The 13,754-nt window shown below is 41.7% G+C and overlaps 1 protein-coding gene across 2 annotated transcripts in view; it reads left to right on the plus strand.

The window, feature by feature from the left end:
- HTT (huntingtin) overlaps positions 1 to 13,754 on the plus strand; it is a 155,816-nt gene that overhangs the window by 38,056 nt on the left and 104,006 nt on the right. The window contains exons 10-19 of one of the 2 annotated variants that reach the window (XM_030920084.1): positions 208 to 255; positions 3,510 to 3,590; positions 5,208 to 5,548; positions 7,842 to 7,965; positions 8,224 to 8,342; positions 9,519 to 9,630; positions 9,871 to 10,008; positions 10,796 to 10,954; positions 11,048 to 11,145; positions 12,629 to 12,768. In XM_030920084.1, coding sequence (XP_030775944.1) covers positions 208 to 255; positions 3,510 to 3,590; positions 5,208 to 5,548; positions 7,842 to 7,965; positions 8,224 to 8,342; positions 9,519 to 9,630; positions 9,871 to 10,008; positions 10,796 to 10,954; positions 11,048 to 11,145; positions 12,629 to 12,768 — 1,360 coding nt within the window. The remainder of the gene's footprint in view (positions 1 to 207; positions 256 to 3,509; positions 3,591 to 5,207; positions 5,549 to 7,841; positions 7,966 to 8,223; positions 8,343 to 9,518; positions 9,631 to 9,870; positions 10,009 to 10,795; positions 10,955 to 11,047; positions 11,146 to 12,628; positions 12,769 to 13,754) is intronic. The other variant, XM_030920090.1, reaches the window with a different exon arrangement.

The following is a 13,754-nucleotide window of genomic DNA, read 5'->3' on the forward strand; positions in this document are numbered from 1 at the left end:
GTCATATCTTTAGAACTATATATTTGAATGTTAATGTAATTTTCATATTGAAATTAAAATGTTGAACTGTGATGTTAAGTGCTTCCTGTGGAAATACGTTCACATTTTCTCTAGTTTTAAAGTTGAATCAAGCTGTTTGAAGATTTTCACATTTCTTCTAGATTTTATCAGCTTGTTACTTTATCTGTCGCTTTCTGTGATTGACAGCTGGAGGGGGTTCCTCATGCAGCCCTGTCCTTTCAAGAAAACAAAAAGGTGATTATTTCAGAAGTCAGAGTCTTGTGTTGAATCTTACTGATTTCCTTGTATTTCTGTAATGTAATGTATCTTGTATTTCTTGTAATACTGTATTGGACTCTATGTATGTATATATCTTCTCAGTGGAGTGATTATATGTGTGAATGTTGCTGGAATCTGATAACCAGGCCTGAATAGTTTTATAGGGTGGCTTTTAACAATTACTTTCGTATCAGAATTGCTTTGTCATAAATTTTGAATGCATCATAAATTTCTAATGTTCGGGGTCAGCAGACTTTTCCTGTAAAGGGACAGAGTGTAAACATCTTAGCTTTATGGGCCATATGGTCTCTTTTACAACCATTCAGCTCTGCCCTGTGGCAGGAATGCAGTTGTAGACAATACACGAGCTACTGGCCAGCTATGTTCCAGTAGAACTTTACTTACAGAAACAGGCAGGCTGTAGTTTGCCCATACCTGCCTTAGGGAATGTGTTGTTATATTTTATGAAGTTAACTTATCTTCCCAGTGAATTTTGTTTAGTATTAGTCAGGAATATTATTAAGTAGCTTCTTTTCCAGCCTGGGCAACGTCATGAGACCCGGTCTCTACCAAAACAAGACCAAACAAAAAAACAGCCAGGCATGGTGGCATGTGCCTGTAGCCTCAGCTGCTGCTCAGGAGGCTGAGGCAAGAGGATTGTTTGAGCCCAGGAGTTTGAGGTCACAGTGATCTGTGATCATGCCACTGCACTCCAGCCTGGGCAACAGAATGAGACCTCGTGTCGTTAAAAAAAACAAAAAAAAAGTTTCCTTTGTTGGGCTATTTTAATTTGGACCTGGTTATCATTTTTCAGCCACATCTAACTTTGTGCATATCAGAATGTTCTGATAAAGCTTAACTTTTATTAAAGTGTTTCTGATAGTTTTGGTACATATTATCTTTTGCAATGCCAGTTATTATCTTTTCCAGTGGGGATTTGCATAGGAAAACAATTGCTGTCACTTTCTATTTTGAAATCTTAAAAGACTGATCCTGTTTTGTGTCATGATTTGAGTGTTTAATTGAGAGCCTAATGCCTAATATTATTTGCAGTATTGAATGGGATCTTAACAGGAATAACATTCTAGCCTTCATTGAATTAAGTAAACATTTCTTGAAAGAACTTGGAATCTATAATATTTGGGTCATCACATTATGAGATACTTAATCAAGTTTGAGATTTTAGTGAAACATTGTTGAAAAGCCAAAAGGAGTCTAGGAAAAATTAATCTCTATATTCTTGAATTAGGAGAGATTTTCGGACTTAGTCAGTTACTCTGACACTTCTTTGTTTCTTAGTCACTCTTTCCAGTGGCAGTGAAAAAGAAGGTGGCTGGTTCACATTGTTGAGATTAGTTTATCCTCTTCTGGCTAGGACATGGGATATATCCTGTCTCTTTTAAGCCTTTTTGGTATTTTTTCCCCCATTTAGAGCTGTGTCTTCAAACTGTTTTGCTATAGCTGGAAAATCCTTTTTTTAAGTGAAATCTGCCCAAATTTTTTTTTTTTTTTTTTTTGATATAGAGTCTCGCTCTGTCACCCAGGCTGGAGTGCAGTGGCCGGATCTCAGCTCACTGCAAGCTCTGCCTCCCGGGTTGATGCCATTCTCCTGCCTCAGCCTCCCGAGTAGCTGGGACTACAGGCGCCCACCACCTCGCCTGGCTAGTTTTTTGTATTTTTTAATAGAGACGGGGTTTCACCGTGTTAGCCAGGATGGTTTCAATCTCCTGACCTTGTGATCCGCCTGTCTCGGCCTCCCAAAGTGCTGGGATTACAGGCTTGAGCCACTGCGCCCGACCAATCTGCCCAAATTTTAAGACAGATGAAAGTAGAGTTGTGTTGGATATAGGATCAGGGTGCAAGTGGCAGGGGTGTCCTGGAGCCTCTCTTCTGAGGGCAGCCTAGTGCTTGTGCCTTCGAGGAAATTACCCTGGGGATGGCTCTGTGGAACATATTTGCAAACCACTGATTTGGAAGATAGAGATGGCTTTTGTTAAGATCTGAATTCACCTTTTTGGCATTTAATTTGATTTCTCAAGGTAAAGAACTTAGTTTGTAATAAAGTTTCCTATTATTTAGTAGATAGGCCAAGTTGCTGTGTTAATTTAACCTAGATTTTGGGTTTCCTTTGCTATTTTTTTTCACCTTTAATGTCACATCATTGTAAGTTTGTGGAAGTTATCATACTTCTGACTTATTCTTTGAAGAACAGAAATTAGAAATTTCCAATAATTATTTTGATAGTGTCATTTAATGACATTAATATGTAATGTAGCCGCAAAGATTTAATGAGTTCAGTTAAATCATATTAAGACTGTTGGTTTCATTTGTTCTCATTAATGTAATTCTGAAGATGAACAATAAAATATATTTTTAGAACTTTCAAGTGAAATATTATTTCATCCTTCCAGATCATATAATGCTTGAGTTCTGATTGTTAATCATAAAGTCAAGAAAATTAAAAGATAATAAAATGAAAGTGACTTTTAGGTATTAGAGTTTTATGTATAAATTCTGGTGTGTCATTGGAGCTATGACATGAATATTTCAAAGGCCAATAGCATTGGGTCTTTACAGTTAAAACTTACTTTTTTTTTTTTTTTTTTTTTTTGGAGACGGAGTATCGCTCTGTCGCCCAGGCTGGAGTGCAGTGGCCGGATCTCAGCTCACTGCCAGCTCCGCCTCCCAGGTTTATGCCATTCTCCTGCCTCAGCCTCCCGAGTAGCTGGGATTACAGGCGCCCGCCACCTCGCCCGGCTAATTTTTTGTATTTTTTTAGTAGAGACGGGGTTTCGCCGTGTTCGCCAGGATGGTCTCGATCTCCTGACCTCGTGATCCACCCGTCTCGGCCTCCCAAAGTGCTGGGATTACAGGCTTGAGCCACCGCGCCCGGCCAAAACTTACTATTTTTAAGTTTAAGTAGTACTATAGATTATTTAATAATCAAAATCAATAAATATTAATTATTAAAATGTTTTGTGGTATACTTTGAGAATCATTGCTTTTAACTTTTTCCATATAGGTTTATTAACTTTAATAGCATTCTAAACATAACATCTCTACATTCTTTGTGTTTAATACTATAGAGGTATAAAAATACTTATATATGATGATAAACCATATTAGAGTAAATTAAATATTCTTATGAGTTTCATTTTAGAGTGCATTTACTTAATTTTGAAATCCTTATTTTTAGCAAACTAAAGGAATGTTGGTACATTATTTACTAGGCAAAGTGCTCTTAGGAGAAGAAGAAGCCTTGGAGGATGACTCTGAATCGAGATCGGATGTCAGCAGCTCTGCCTTTGCAGGTAGTTCTCACTAGTTAGCCACTGGTGTGGACCTTCACTCTCTGCCATCCACCCCTTGCCCTTCCTGCCCGTCCCCCTGCACCTGGTGGACAGCACAACTGGGGGCAGCAGTAGACCCAGGTTGCTTAAATGGGGGATATTTGGGCTTCTTTCATAATACTCTGAAGCTTGTGTGTCTGTGGTGTTTGCATGATATATTTGCTGTTTTCTGTGGTTTAGACTGTTTTAAAATTTAGGTTTATGCTCCTTAAGCATAGGGCTTTGTGAGTAGGGGATGGCACGTCGAAACATCTCATGAGTTGGATGGGTTATGCTGGGGGTTGGAAATGGGATGAAAAATTGCCTATGGATAGTTTAACTTGAAAGAATCTGCCTTTGTTTACAGATAGTTAACCTTTTTTTTTTTTTTTTGAGATAGAGTCTCACTCTGTCACCCAGTGCAGATACCCAATGTCACTGGAGTGGAGTGGTGTGCTCTTGGCGCACTGCAACCTCCGCCTTCTGGGTTCCAGCCGTTCTCCTGCCTCAGCCTCCCAAGTAGCTGGGACTACAGGTGCCCGTCACCACGCCTGGCTAATTTTTGTATTTTTTGTAGAAACGAGGTTTTACCATGTTGACCAGGCTGCTCTTGAACTCCTGCCTTCAAGTGATCCGCCTGCCTCAGCCTCCCACAGTATTGGGATTACAGGCGTGAGCCACTGTGCCTGGCCAGTTACAGATAGTTATCTAATGAAATTCTCTGTGTACTTTATAAATGATGAGGATTAACTTAAGGTACTAATAACTGGATTATATGAGGGTGGTTTTGGTTGTATAATCCTATCTAAAAGAATATTTTAGCTGGAACTGAAAGTAACACTTAAATATTTAGGGAGGAAAATCTGAATAATCCTAGTAGTAATTATTTATTTACAAAATAAAAATAGGTTTTATTTTTGATTACACAAATTAAACAACAATAAAACATCACAGCGATCTAGACTAGTATAAAGCTCACACGCTTACCAACCCAACTGCCCCAGGAGTGACCACTGCCAACAGCTTCGTGTTGACCTTTTTGATTTCTATACAGTCTTTTTTGTTTTTAAATGGTAATTTAAAAAGTCAACTAGGAAAATGTGTTAGAAGTTTATCTTCCAGGAGAATAGGACTGGAGTGGAGATCTTGAACGTGGCTTGAAAGAAGGCAAGCCCACCCCAGAGAGATGAGTTTACAGTTGTTTCTGACCACTGCTTGCTTAGGGGACCTGCATGTCTGTGACCGCCTAGTTTTGTGCCCCTGACTAGGCTGCCCCTTAATTACGAACGTCTTTATGAATTGCCCTAGCCAGGGCTTGGAGTCGTTGGTTAAGAACTTGAACTTCAGTTTTTGCAGTGAAACACCGTTTGAGAGTATTACCTTCTGATAAGCCTTATTTTATTAACAGGGGTACTGTAGTGAGAGGCAGTGTGAGTGGTACTTGAAGGATGCACTGCTGTCCTGATTTCACTGTCTTTAGGATGCTATGCAGTTAAAACATTTGATGACAGTGGAACTTTTTGTTATTTTGCAAGCCTTTGATTCCATATTGAATGTTTTCTCTCTCCATTTGACAAATGAGTGTTTCTCTGTCTGCAGCCTCAGTGAAGGATGATATCAGTGGAGAGCTGGCTACTTCTTCAGGGGTTTCCACTCCAGGGTCAGCAGGTCACGACATCATCACAGAGCAGCCACGGTCACAGCACACGCTGCAGGCGGACTCAGTGGATCTGGCCAGCTGTGACTTGACAAGCTCTGCCACTGATGGGGATGAGGAGGATATCTTGAGCCACAGTTCCAGCCAGGTCAGCGCCGTCCCATCTGACCCTGCCATGGACCTGAATGATGGGACCCAGGCCTCCTCGCCCATCAGCGACAGCTCCCAGACTACCACCGAAGGGCCTGATTCAGCTGTCACCCCTTCAGACAGTTCTGAAATTGTAAGTGGGCAGAAGGGCCTGCCATCTTTTATTTTTTATTTGAGACAGAGTCTCACTCTATAGTGCAGTGGAGGCCGGGCACAGTGGCTCATGCCTGTAATCTCAGCACTTTGGGAGGCCGAGGTGTGCGGATCACTTGAGGTCAGGTGTTCGAGATCAGCCTGGCCAGCATGGTGAAACCCCGTCTCTACTAAAAATACAAAAATTAGCTGGGTGTGGTGGCACGTGCCTGTAATCCCAGCCATTAGGGAGGCTGAGGCAGGAGAATTGCTTGAGCCCAGGAGGCGGAGGTTGCAGTGAGCCGAGATCGTGACACTGCACTCCAGCCTGGGTGACAGAGCGAGATTCCGTTTCAAAAAAATAAAGTGCAGTAGCACGTTCCCAGCTCACTGCAACTTCTGCCTCCCAGGCTCAAGCGATTCTCCCGCCTTAGCCTCCTGAGTAGCTGGGATTACAGGTGGGCACCATCACACCCAGCTAATTTTTGTATTTTTAGTAGAGACGGGGTTTCACCATGTTGGCCAGGCTGGTGTCAAACTCCTGACCTCAAGTGATCCACCCATCTCGGCCTCCTAAAGTATTGGGATTACATTTGTGAGCTACCATGCCCGACCCTACTGTCTGCCATCTTTTGAGCTCTTCCCTGGAGACCCCGACCTGAACCCTCTTGCTTGTTCTCTTCTTGTCTAATACCCCTAATGACAGCACAGCTTAGATCACTAATGGAGAGCTTGACCTCTTCCGATACCTTCACTGAAGGGAACAGCTTAGTGTCTTTTCTGTTGAACACTGAGGTAAAAAATTGGAATAGTTGATTATATGAACTCTGCTAAAATTGAGTGCATTTTACATTTTTTAAGGCCTTTTTGGGCCCTGGTTAAATAATTATTTTTAAAAATCCTTAAGGAGCCTATTATAAACAGATCTGTGGTCTTAATGAAATGTGATTAATACTGTGCATTATTTTAAGAACTTTTGGCTTTTCAAAAAACTTTTACAACATTTCCCATTTTATAGCAGCATAGGTGTAAGGACCTCTCACCTCTGAGTTAGTGGACAAGAAAGCCTCAAGGATAGTCTAATAACGTTTGGTACAAGTCTGTGTTGTTTTATACTCCATTTTATTTTCAGTTTTAAAAACTGTGGTTAAATATGTGTAACATAAAATCTACCTTCTTAACCATTTTTTATGTATACAGCTAATGTCATGGAATCATCGCTACCACCCATCTGTGTAACCTTTTGATCGTGTGACACTGAAGCTCTGTTCCCATTGAACTCTGTATTCTTCCTTCCCCACCAAGTCCCTGGCAACCACCATTCTTCTTTCTGTCTTCTGAATTTGACTACTTTAGGTTCTCATATACTTTAGGAGTCACACAGTATTCGTTTTACTTAGCATAATGTCCGCAAAGCTCATGCATGTTGTAGCCTGTGTTAGAGCTTCCTAATGTTTCAGGCCAAATGCTATTCCATTGTATAGATAGGCCACATTTTGCTTTTCCATTTCTCTGTCCATGGACACTTGTATTGCTTTCGTGCTTTAGCTATTGTGAATCATGCTGTTATGAACATGCGTGTACAGATATCTCCTGGAGACTGCTTTCCATTTTTTTGGCTAAATACCCAGAAATGGAGTTGCTTTTACATTCTGATTTTAATTTAAGACATTTATATCATTGAGTGTTTTACTTAATAGTATAATAGTTAGCAAACTTAATAAAATAATATTTTGGTAATAATTTGCTGGTAGTTTTAGAGTCCATTGCTCAGTTTTTTAGGTAAATTACACAGGACATTTCAAGTGGACATGGAACAACTTGTGATGTGGAATCATGCCCCAAGTTTAGCCCATATGGCTAAACATATGAAATACCATGCCCTAAATTTAGTAGATTTAGTCTTTGCAATTTAGGAGATAACCTGTTACATTGTTAGGTTTTTGTCTAAAACTTTGTCCTCGTATTTCCAACTTGCTGTAAAATTTGTTTGTGAAGACAAATATTTTTGTATGGGTTTTTTCTTTTTTATATTAAAAAGAAATGTCCACATTGGAATTTTTTTGGAGTTTTTAGAGCTAATAGAACTTTTCATAATGTAGTGGGAATGAGTGATCAGTAAGCTCTTAGCAGTTTCCGTGCACACATTTCTGCACATTGACATAAATGACAGATGAGTACATTTGTGTTCTGTGTGTAAAATGTGCTCTTTCCTCGTTGCATTTCCATGTTGGAGGGCTTGTCTCTTGGTGATCACACTTCAAAATTCTCACAGCCCCCCTTGAACCGTTTAGGTGTTAGACGGTACCGACAACCAGTATTTGGGCCTGCAGATTGGACAGCCCCAGGATGAAGATGAGGAAGCCACAGGTGTTCTTCCTGATGCAGCCTCGGAGGCCTTCAGGAACTCTTCCATGGGTATGTGGACCACAGGGGACGCGCTACAAAGTGGTCTTGTATTCAGCCCTGGACATCTTAAGTATATCTTTGCTATCAAGAAGAAACCCTTTAATATTGTTTTCTGAGTTCTGAATAGCTGATGAAAATGACCAATTGAGGGATAATCATGCTTTTTCTTGATCTAAATCTTATGCTTTTGAGTTATCTTAGCATAAATGTATAATTGTATTTTAAGTGGAAATTTGTCACTTAATCTCGATTTCTCTGTTTTTAAAGCCCTTCAACAAGCACATTTATTGAAAAACATGAGTCACAGCAGGCAGCCTTCTGACAGCAGTGTTGATAAATTTGTGTTGAGAGATGAAGCTACTGAACCGGGTGATCAAGAAAACAAGGTGAGGGACGTAGGCTTGAGACAACTTGGTGTTTCTGAGCTTGTGTGAGGATTTAAAATCGCCCTGGCTACTGTCTACTTTATTGCTTTCCCGTCCCTGGGCTTTTAAATTTCCCCTTTAAATACCGGCTCTTCCCAGGCCTGTTGTTTTCCGCCTTTCCAGGTGCTACCCACAGCATTAAGAATTGCCTGCGTTCTGCCTCCTTTGAGAGTGTGCCCCAGAGCAATCTGTTCTGTACCGAATGTTTCCTTGTCTGATTTCTGGAACCATTCATTTGATGGCTGCGTATGGCCTTGCACGGTTTCATGTTTTGGTTCTATTGAACTGTTTTAAAAGTCTCTGTTTATATTATCTTTTTTTTTTTTTTTTTTTTGTTGAGACGGAGTCTCGCTCTGTTGCCCAGGCTGGAGTGCAGTGGCCAGATCTCAGCTCACTGCAAGCTCCGCCTCCCGGGTTTACGCCATTCTCCTGTCTCAGCCTCCCGAGTAGCTGGGACTACAGGCGCCTGCCACCTCGCCCGGCTAGTTTTTTGTATTTTTAAGTAGAGACGGGGTTTCACCATGTTAGCCAGGATGGTCTCGATCTCCTGACCTCGTGATCCGCCCCTCTCGGCCTCCCAAAGTGCTGGGATTACAGGCTTGAGCCACCGCGCCCAGCCTATATTATCTTTTTACATGTAAATGTAACTGTCTTCACTTTTAATTCCTCAAGGGCAAGGAATAGCCTTTCACAGTTTCTCCCAGCAATCAGAATTACAGCCTTTGGCATCTCCCTGTCTACCAGGCCCACTTCCTCTTAGCTTTGAGCTTCCCCAGGCTGTTGCCTTTCCCTGAGTAGCTTCTGCTTGTCCTGTAGAAGACCACTCATGCTTTGCTTCCAGAGCAGCCTTTCCTGAATGCCTAGTGTCAGGTGCCTTCTTACTGTGCCCACCCTCCCTGCATGCTGCATTTATCCCCTGCCACAGCCCCGTGACCCTGTGTCCTGCTGCCTCTGACTTGTCGGTTTCTGCTTGGCCATGGTCTCTGTGAGGTCAGGTGTGCACATGAGCACAGACCAGGGCATCTCTATCCCCAGCACCCAGTGTAAGTGCTGCTCTAGGACTATTTGTTGAATGAACTAATGCATGAATGTATTGGTTGAGTATGAGACAAACAAGTGTCATTGTCTCTTTTCTAGCCTTGTCGCATCAAAGGTGACATCGGACGGTCCAATGATGATGATTCCGCACCTCTTGTCCATTGTGTCCGCCTTTTATCTGCTTCGTTTTTGCTAACAGGGGGAAAAAATGGTGAGTACAAAAGGGGACGTGCAGAGTTGAAGGAAATAACTAGGTTTCAGAGGTCAACTTGGTGCCCGTCTGTGTACTGTGTGCAGCAGGGGCAGTAGAATCTGAGGATGAGTTTGGTTTTCACTAGCCAAGGGGAAGGGAGGAAATGATGGGAACAGGTAGGTTATTGGGTCTGGTTTTGTTCATTTGAAAACAATCTGTTGTTTGAGGCTGAAGGTGGCTTGGGTGATGTCTTTGCAGTGCTGGTTCCGGACAGGGATGTGAGGGTCAGCGTGAAGGCCCTGGCCCTCAGCTGTGTGGGAGCAGCTGTGGCCCTCCACCCGGAATCTTTCTTCAGCAAACTCTATAAAGTTCCTCTTGACACCACGGAATACCCTGGTATGTTAAAAGTTCACATCTTATTTTCTCAGATTTAATCATTATTGTAAAAACGATTTCAGTATTGACTATTTTAGTTTTAGAGTGGTGATTTGAGTTTATTTGGGATATTTGACCCACGTTGTAGCTCTTCAGAAAACACATGAATAGTGAAGTTCTTTGTTTCATGGTTTCTCTTTAGATGAAACCCATAGAGGAAAAAAACAGAAACCTCAGCACGTAAGAGCCAACTTATATATGCGTCGGGTTTCAACCTAAAGCACAAATTGTGCATGGTGACGGTGGCGCTGAGTCACACTCAGCCAGGCCAGGCATTCACACTCGGGGTGAGTGGGAACCAGGACTGGCTGAGGCAGCAGTGGACCCGTGTCTCCACCCTGCCCATGCTTATTATGGCGCCTTCTCGCTCTCTCTTTTTCTTTGGGTGAGAGGGTACACTTGTGTTTTTGAATTTATATGAGGTAAGGTTTATATATAGGGTTTTTTCTAATCTTTTTTTAAGTGGAATCTGGAATTTTAATCAGATTTACTATCTGACAACCTAGAATTATAATCCAGAAAGTCTGTAGTATTAAGGACATATTGGCAATATGATGAATCTGTAATCCTTAAATCCTGAAACTTTTTTTTTTTTTTAATCACTTAGGGTTATTATAGTGAAGTCATTTCAGAATTTGGATCTTCTCTTCACACCTCTTTTTCTCTTTCCTGAGAATTAAGCTTTTGTTTTGAGTTAGAAAGTTGATAGTAGGAAATTGTTCCATGACTGGGCAATTTATCTCCACAGAGGAACAGTATGTCTCAGATATCTTGAACTACATCGATCATGGAGACCCACAGGTTCGAGGAGCCACTGCCATTCTCTGTGGGACCCTCATCTGCTCCATCCTCAGCAGGTCCCGCTTCCACGTGGGAGATTGGATGGGCGCCATTAGAACCCTGACAGGTAATAGCCAGTTTTTCAGCTGTGTTTTTTCTAGATATCCTTACTAAGGTTTAAGTGTACATGATGATGTTTGTTTCTTGTTCTTCTGGTTAGGAAATACATTTTCTTTGGTGGATTGCATTCCTTTGCTGCGGAAAACACTGAAGGATGAGTCTTCTGTTACATGCAAGCTGGCTTGTACAGCTGTGAGGGTGAGCATAATCTTCTGTGGAACCATTTCTTCACTTAGTGTACATGTTATCATTGCTACAGTTAAAATTGGAGCTTAATAGGAAATATTTCCATACACTCTAAAGCTGTAACCAGTAATATCCACCATGTATCCATCTCTCAGCTTTAGAAAGAAAACATTGCCAGTAAAGTTAATGCTTCATAAACTTCAGTGTAAGTTTTAATTCTCAGAATATTTGTTTGAAATAGACCTCTTCCTAAAGGATATATTTAGAAATAACCTATCATTACATGTAAAGTCTGTTGAATATGCTGGGCACGGTGACTCACGCCTGTAAACTGAGCACTTTGGGAGGCCAAGGTGGAAGGATTGCTTGAGCCCAGGAGTTCAAGACTATGGGCAACATGGTTGATCCTGTCTCTACAGAAAATTAAAAAGAAAAAAAAATTAGCTGGGTGTGGTGGTGCATACCTGTAGTGTCAGCTACTCGGGAGGCTGAGGTGGGGGGATTACTTGAGCCCCAGAGATTAAGGCTGCAGTGAGGCGTGGCTGCATCACTGCCCTCTAGCCTGGGCAACAGAGTGAGACTGTCTCAAAAATAATAGTAATAATAATCAGTTGAATTAAAAAAAAACCAAAAACCACTGTGTTAGGCCCTTAGTGTAGTAAGAGTTAAAGTGAGCCTTAGGGAATATTTACCCAACCTCTGTGTTTATATGAAGTGGAATAGCCCCAATTCTTTAAGTGATAGCATGTTGAACCTTTCCATACCAGCTGGCTTGTAAGTCACAACTGGCCAGTCAACAAGAGTCAAAATTAACTAGTAAAAATCAAAGCAAAAAACTTAGAATTGTCAAATTTGTGCCATACCTCCCCCTTTAAAAATGTCATGCCTGACAGTAATTTTTCCCTAGTTTCCAGGTTTTGTTTCAGTCAGTTGTGTCTGTCTTGAGCAGAAGGAAGCATGCTAACAGCTCAGTCTCGTGGCTAGCTGGGGGTCTATGTGTCAGCCATGCATGTGATGGTGCCCCTGGGTGCCTGAGGCTGCCGGGGAGGGGTACAGCAGTAGGGGCCTATTCTGTTCTCCCGTGCCGTGGAGTACATAGTGATATAGTGGGGGTGGTCCTTGGTGTAGGTCCCTTGTTCCTACCCTGGGTCTGCGATTTATTTAGAAGCGGTGTTGGGGCTGTGCGGCAGGCCCCTTTGTAACTGATCAATGTTTGTGAAGTTGCCGTTTGAGAGTTGAAACCATGACATAAGCAGAAATGGAAGAAAAAAGGAACCAGTTATGTGAAAGGGACGCATTCACTTTTAAGCTTGTATTTACTGAGATAAAATATATACCATCAATGTTCTTGAGAGGTGTGGGAAAAGTGCAACATCCTGGTTGCAGTTAAACCCAGAACATCGTGTGTTGAAGACTGACAGTTCTCAAACTGTCAAGACGCGGGTACTGAGTGGGACTAACCTGCTGCCCTCTTACCTCGGACCTTGTGTTCCAGCATTGTGTCATGAGTCTCTGCAGCAGCAGCTACAGTGAGTTAGGACTGCAGCTGATCATCGACGTGCTGACTCTGAGGAACAGTTCCTATTGGCTGGTGAGGACAGAGCTTCTGGAAACCCTTGCGGAGATCGACTTCAGGTAAGTGAGTCACGTCCATTAGATTTCATGAACTAAGCTCAATTGAAAGTCCTGGGGTCACTTGCTTTAAGGAATGATGCTATCAAGTACCCTGACCATCAGAAATCTGAGTGGTTTAGGTAGATGACAGTGATTTTCTCCTCCCAGTGGCTTTTTGCTGAACCTTGCTCTATGCGTGTATTTTATTTTATTTTATTATTCATTTAGAGACATGATCTTGCTCTGTTGCCCAGGCTTGGATGCAGTAGCACACTCATAGCTCACTGCAGCTTTGAACTCCAGGACTTGAGTGGTCCTCCTGCCTCAGCCTCCCGGTTAGATAGGACAATAGGTGTGTGCCATCACACTGGCTAATATTTTATTTTTTGTAGAAATAGGGTCTTGCTATGTTGCCCAGGCTGGTCTCAAACTCCTGGGCTCGATTGATCCTCCAATCTTGGCCTCTCAAAGTGCTGGGATTACAGGCATGAGCAGCTGTGCCTGGCCTAGAATTTTAAAAGATAAATAGAAGAGTAGTTTTTTTTTTTGGATAGTCCTAGTCATTTAAGTGTTCTGGATAGTAGGAATAAAAGAGCTTAGAATTTTTCATCTTTGTCTTAAACTTTTTAAAAAATGTAGCTTATGTTAATTCTGCTTGTTTAAAAAGAATATACTCATCATTATACTGAACCTAGGTAAGACAACTGGTTTATATTTTGTTGCAATTAAAAAATGTGAGCTGTGGTTGCCGTGAGCCGAGATCGTGGCCATTGCACTTCAGCCTGGCGACAGAGCGAGACTTCGTCTCAAAAAAAAAAAAAAACAAAAAAAAAACGTGAGCTGTGTTGGCACTTTCATTTTCTGAGAGTAAATTTTTGGCAGGAGAAGTTTTCTGTCAGTACTTTATTTTAGAAGGGAAATTTTTATAATTCAGGTGTTTTTTTCCCCCCCAACCCACCTTTTATAGAGCCCTTGTGGGTTATTTAATCCTTAAAATGTTTATAAAT

The sequence above is a fragment of the Rhinopithecus roxellana genome, chromosome 2, assembly GCF_007565055.1.
Source record: "Rhinopithecus roxellana isolate Shanxi Qingling chromosome 2, ASM756505v1, whole genome shotgun sequence".
NCBI lineage: Eukaryota > Metazoa > Chordata > Mammalia > Primates > Cercopithecidae > Rhinopithecus > Rhinopithecus roxellana.